General features: G+C 34.8%; 1 protein-coding gene across 1 annotated transcript; it reads right to left on the bottom strand.

The window, feature by feature from the left end:
• Positions 1–1,269: 1,269 nt before the first annotated feature.
• LOC112527022 lies at positions 1,270–3,016 on the bottom strand. The gene is made up of 2 exons (XM_025137498.1): positions 2,806–3,016; positions 1,270–1,915 (listed from the first exon to the last, which is right to left on the bottom strand). The coding sequence occupies exons 1-2, from the start codon at positions 2,852–2,854 to the stop codon at positions 1,632–1,634; spliced, it is 333 nt and encodes a 110-aa protein (XP_024993266.1). The 5' UTR covers positions 2,855–3,016; the 3' UTR covers positions 1,270–1,631.
• Positions 3,017–4,969: the final 1,953 nt, after the last annotated feature.

Here is a 4,969-nt window from a genome sequence, read left to right as displayed (position 1 = left end):
GAATTGTGGAAGACTTGAATTTGCAATCATACTACGCACCATATCCATAAGGGTGCGATTGCGTCTTTCCGCAACTCCATTTTGTTGAGGTGTTCCTGGCATAGTAAATTGATTGACTATTCCATGAGATTTACAAAACTCAGCAAATGGTCCAGGGCTTTGACCAACATCCGTGTGTCGGCCATAATATTCTCCACCCCGATCCGACCTCACTATTTTAATTTTACAACTAAGTTGATTTTCAACCTCAGCCTTAAAAGTTTTAAACATCTCCAGTGAGTCGGATTTCTCGTTAATTAGTACAAGTAGGTATATCGTGAATAATCATCAATAAAGGTAATGAAAGATTTGTATCATCCTAAACCAGAAGGGAAAGGACCACAAATGTCCGTATGAATTATTTCAAGCAAGCTTGAACTACGGTTTGCACCTTTCTTGTTCTTATTAGTCATTTTACCTTTTATGCAATTTACACATGGATCAAAATATGAGAAATCAAGATTTTCAATAATTCCATCTTTAACAAGATGTGTCATCCTCTCTTTAGATATATGACCTAAACGTTTATGTCATAATCGGGATGATATTTCATTATCTCTTTTTCTCTTATTTTTATCACTACATTCACAAATATTCACATTCAAAGGTAATAACGATTCCGAAAATTTATTATCAAGGTTTAGTTTATAGAGGTCACCCTCCAATCTACCAAAACCAACAACCAATTTATGACGATATATAATAACATCATCGTCATCATCATTAAAGTAAAAGCTATATCCTTCATATTTAAGTTTAGATACAGATATTAAGTTGCGAGTTATAGTAGGTACATACAAAGTGTTTTGAAGAACCATTTCATGTCCTCCATGTAATAACAACACCATACTACCAATAGCTTCAACCTTCTTTACATTCCCGTCCCCAACTTTAACGGTCCGTTGGTTGTTTTCCAGTATTTTCCTTGTATGGAATCCCTGTAATGAATTAGTRACGTGAATCATTGATCCCGTGTCTAGCCACCAAGTATTAGAAGGCACACTAATTGAAAAAGATTCACAAATCATGTAATAAGTAGGTGTACCTTTCTTTGMCAACCACTCCTTAAATTTTGGGCAGTCGTGCTGAGTGTGACCAAGTTTCTTGCCGAATCTACACTTGGCCTCTCTCTTAGTTCCACTTGTACTAGGACCAGTTTTCTGAGACTTGTTCGGACCAGTATTTGATTTATTCCCCTTRAGTGAAAACTTTGYGCCATCATTGAACTTCCTCTTATTGGGAGTAGTGGTGGTAAGATGAGCAACGTCAGGTTTTTCTATTTTTAGACGCTCCTCTTCTTGAACACACATGGCTATTAGTTCACTCATCTTCCATTTTTCCTTTTGAGTATTATAGTTAATTTTAAAAGGCCCGAATTGAGCCGGAAGGGAAGTCATAATGAAGTGAACTAAGAAGCCTTCAGATATTTCCATGTCCATACTTTTAAGTTTGTTGGCCATGTCATTCATTATCAATATGTGTTCACGTACGCCACTAACTCCATCGTATTTAGTTGTGAGCATTTTAAGGATAAGTGTACTAGCATGGGCTTTAGAGGTGCCTTTGAATTGCTCCTCAACCGAGTTAAGATATCATTTTGCCGTTTCAGAATCAGGGATTGCTCCACGAATGGCCAAGGAAATGGAGTTCTTGATGATCATTAGAGACATGCGGTTTGATCGTTCCCACTGATCGTTAACACGTTTTTCCTCAACCATAGATTTATCTGTTAAGGGAGGAGGGCGATCAACCCTTAATGCAAAGTCTAGTTCCATCACTCCAAGTGCTATTTTGATTTGCTCAATCCATGAGGAATAGTTCATCCCATTAAGAGGTTCAATGGAGGAAAGTAAGCCAATATGACCGACCAAAGGGGCTGAAATTTCAGTATCAGTGTAATTAGGCTCTTTAAGCATTAAAATCAAAACAATTAAGGGGTATAATAAGGACAATAATAACATATAATCTAATTAGAACACAATGAAATTATTGATAAATTCATAATTTAATTGCCAACCTAACRTTGGTCAAGCAAAACAATTAAATTATTAAACTTCTATAGGTATATTAAGCATACATATAAATCACATATCACCGTTGGGCAAAATGCAAAGTCTATGCAAATAAGGCTAATAATACATTACATATTATCAACAATTAACCGTTGGGTTCGTTGCGTGATAATACATACAATTTTCATATAATTAATGGCATAATGGCATAACTAAACCTTTATATTAATTTAGATAACCATTCGTTGGGCCGGTTATCAAAATCAATATAAAAGTTGCCATTCAACAAACTAAGCAAATAAGGGGCTGCAAATAAGGGGCTGAACCAACGAATAAGGGGCTGTGATTCAACAAACTAAGCAAATAAGGGGTTGGGAGATTATGATTCATAATATTCCAACCATATATATAAAAACAAAAAAGTATTTTGATGACCCACTCTATTCCATCGATGACTCACTGTTCCATGAATGTGATGGTTTCACAAAGAAGTATTTTGATGACCCACTTTGGTAATGGTTTCAAAATTAATTAAAACATGAAATAAGAAAATCGATTTTTAACATGCATCAAAATTGTCAATTAACAGAAATTAGGGTTCGTTTCCCATAGAAAATTAGGGTTCAAAGAAAACGAAATTGGATGAAACAAGAGAAATTTCACCATGCTCTGATACCACATGTTAATTCAATCAAACATATTAACAGGATCAATCTCATAATTCTTAATAAGAGATGAGAATAAAGATACATACTTGAAGAGAAGTTCATAGGATGTTGATTTGTAGAAGATGAAGACGCCATTGATTATCCTTCAATAGTCCTCTTAATTACCCTTAATGATGATGGATTAATTGTTGTATGTGTTTTTGATCATCTCTCTATTTTTTATCCCCTGTTTGATGCTTCGTTAGTTTGCACAGAGAGAGAGAGAGAGAGAGAGAGAGTGTTTGAGAATTAGTGTAATAGAGAACATAAATGAATGATAACCACCATATAAATAGTTAATACATAGGGACCAATATTGACCATCACAATAGTTAGAGGACCTGCATGTAAATATGGGAATAATTAATAATAAGAGAATAATTATGGATTAATAAACTTATATATATAATGATATTAATAGTTTAGGCCATATTAATTAAATAAATCTTACACTTCATACATGAAAAATGGTTTTTAAGAATTTTTGTCAAATATTTTATAATATAATATTTATTATTATTATTATTATTATTATTATTATTATTATTATTATTATTATTATTATTATTATTATTATTATTATTATTATTATAAATACGTATAAATCTATCAACGAATAACCACATTGTCCCTTAAATCACATGTTCACTATCATGGAAGCTTTATCTCCAGGAAATCAAAACCCTAATCCTACCAAACAAATCTTTTCCCATCTTCGCCCTAACTTTCTAATCACTAACCTCCTCTCATTCCTGTGAGCTACCCCACCTCCACTTTATCCCAAAGAGGAATAAAACTTTCCTTGCGGCCACAGAGGTTCAAATACGGTGACTCCGGGCTATCTGCAAAGTAGGTGGTCGTTCTGTGATTAGTCGGCTTGCATAGCGGGTTGGAAATCTAGGTTAATCAAAAAAAAACCCCCCGCCCATTTCCACCACCATTTCTCCATCCATAGATCCACCCTCCTACCACCTTCTTTGTTCCATACACCTTCAACCTCCACGGATCTTCATCTTTCCTAACCAAGAGTCGTCGTGATAACCACCACCTCCATATTTGTGACCTAAACCCACCCTAGATATGGAGCGAATCATAGAGAGGAACCAGGATGACGAACAACCATCACTAACTCAGATTTGTGACCTAAGCTGATTGTGTTTACCGACGAAAAACCTTGGTTTTTTATTTCATTTTGGGCTTTGATTTGATTTAGGGTTAGATTTAGTTTCATTCTACAATTTATTTTGGGTTTGATTTAGTTTTTCATTTGGTTTTTAATATTAGGAGTTTGATTTTAGGCAGGGTTTTAGTCTCACTAGATTTAAATTAGATTTTGACTGGATTTTGGATTACTTGCTGGAGAAGAAGAACTGTGATAAGGCAGTCTCATTCTCTAATTTAGCGGATATTGCATTCAGATAGTAGCGGAATCCTGAAAACGTCCAGATCGAAATATGGCTTTCAAATTAAGCTTCAAATTAGTGGATGCTGCCAAAGGGGGAAGAGCAAGAATTGTAACACCTTAAAATAGGAGTAAACCATAAGTCAATGCAGAAACGATACCTATAATCATATAAATCACCCAAGATGGGTAAAATGTAAAACGTTTTACAACCCAAAAGAATAGAAGATAAATGACAACCTTGTAACACCTCTAAAATAGGTGTAAATTTAAACCAAGTATTTTAAACCATTTCCCATGCTTGTTTTATCAAAATATGCAAAATCCCCAAAATGTCCAAATTTGACCTAGATGGTCCAAAATAAACCAAATACAAAATACATGAACCAGAACTTAGAAGAAGTAAAATACATCATTTTGACATGTATATGGTTTAGTAAACGTAAAGAATGAACTCACAATTTAGGTTTTGAAGAAAACATAAAAACCTAGCAAAACAAGAAGGAGAATATGAAGATCTTTGACTCCTCAAACCGAACACTTAAGCTTTGATGAATGCTACCAATAAATGCTCCTTGAATGCACCAAAATTGGACTTGGGGTTTTTCTTGGAAGTTTTAAGTGAAGAGGGTGCGTGTGATGTGGAGTAAATGAAGAGAATAAGCTTGAAAATCCGACTTTAATACTCTGGAGTGAAATGGGCGACACTACCATGTGACCCTAGGGTTACGGCACAAAGGTAGTCCGTGTCCTTGACTTAACTCACGCCCATGACATTGCAATGGTAGCGTCATGATCACAAGGGTCGC

The sequence above is a fragment of the Cynara cardunculus genome, assembly GCF_001531365.2.
Source record: "Cynara cardunculus var. scolymus isolate 2C chromosome LG 14, CcrdV1, whole genome shotgun sequence".
NCBI classification, from domain to species: Eukaryota; Viridiplantae; Streptophyta; class Magnoliopsida; order Asterales; family Asteraceae; genus Cynara; species Cynara cardunculus.
Note: the sequence above shows the minus strand (reverse complement) of the source record. Positions and strands in the feature narration are given on the sequence as shown.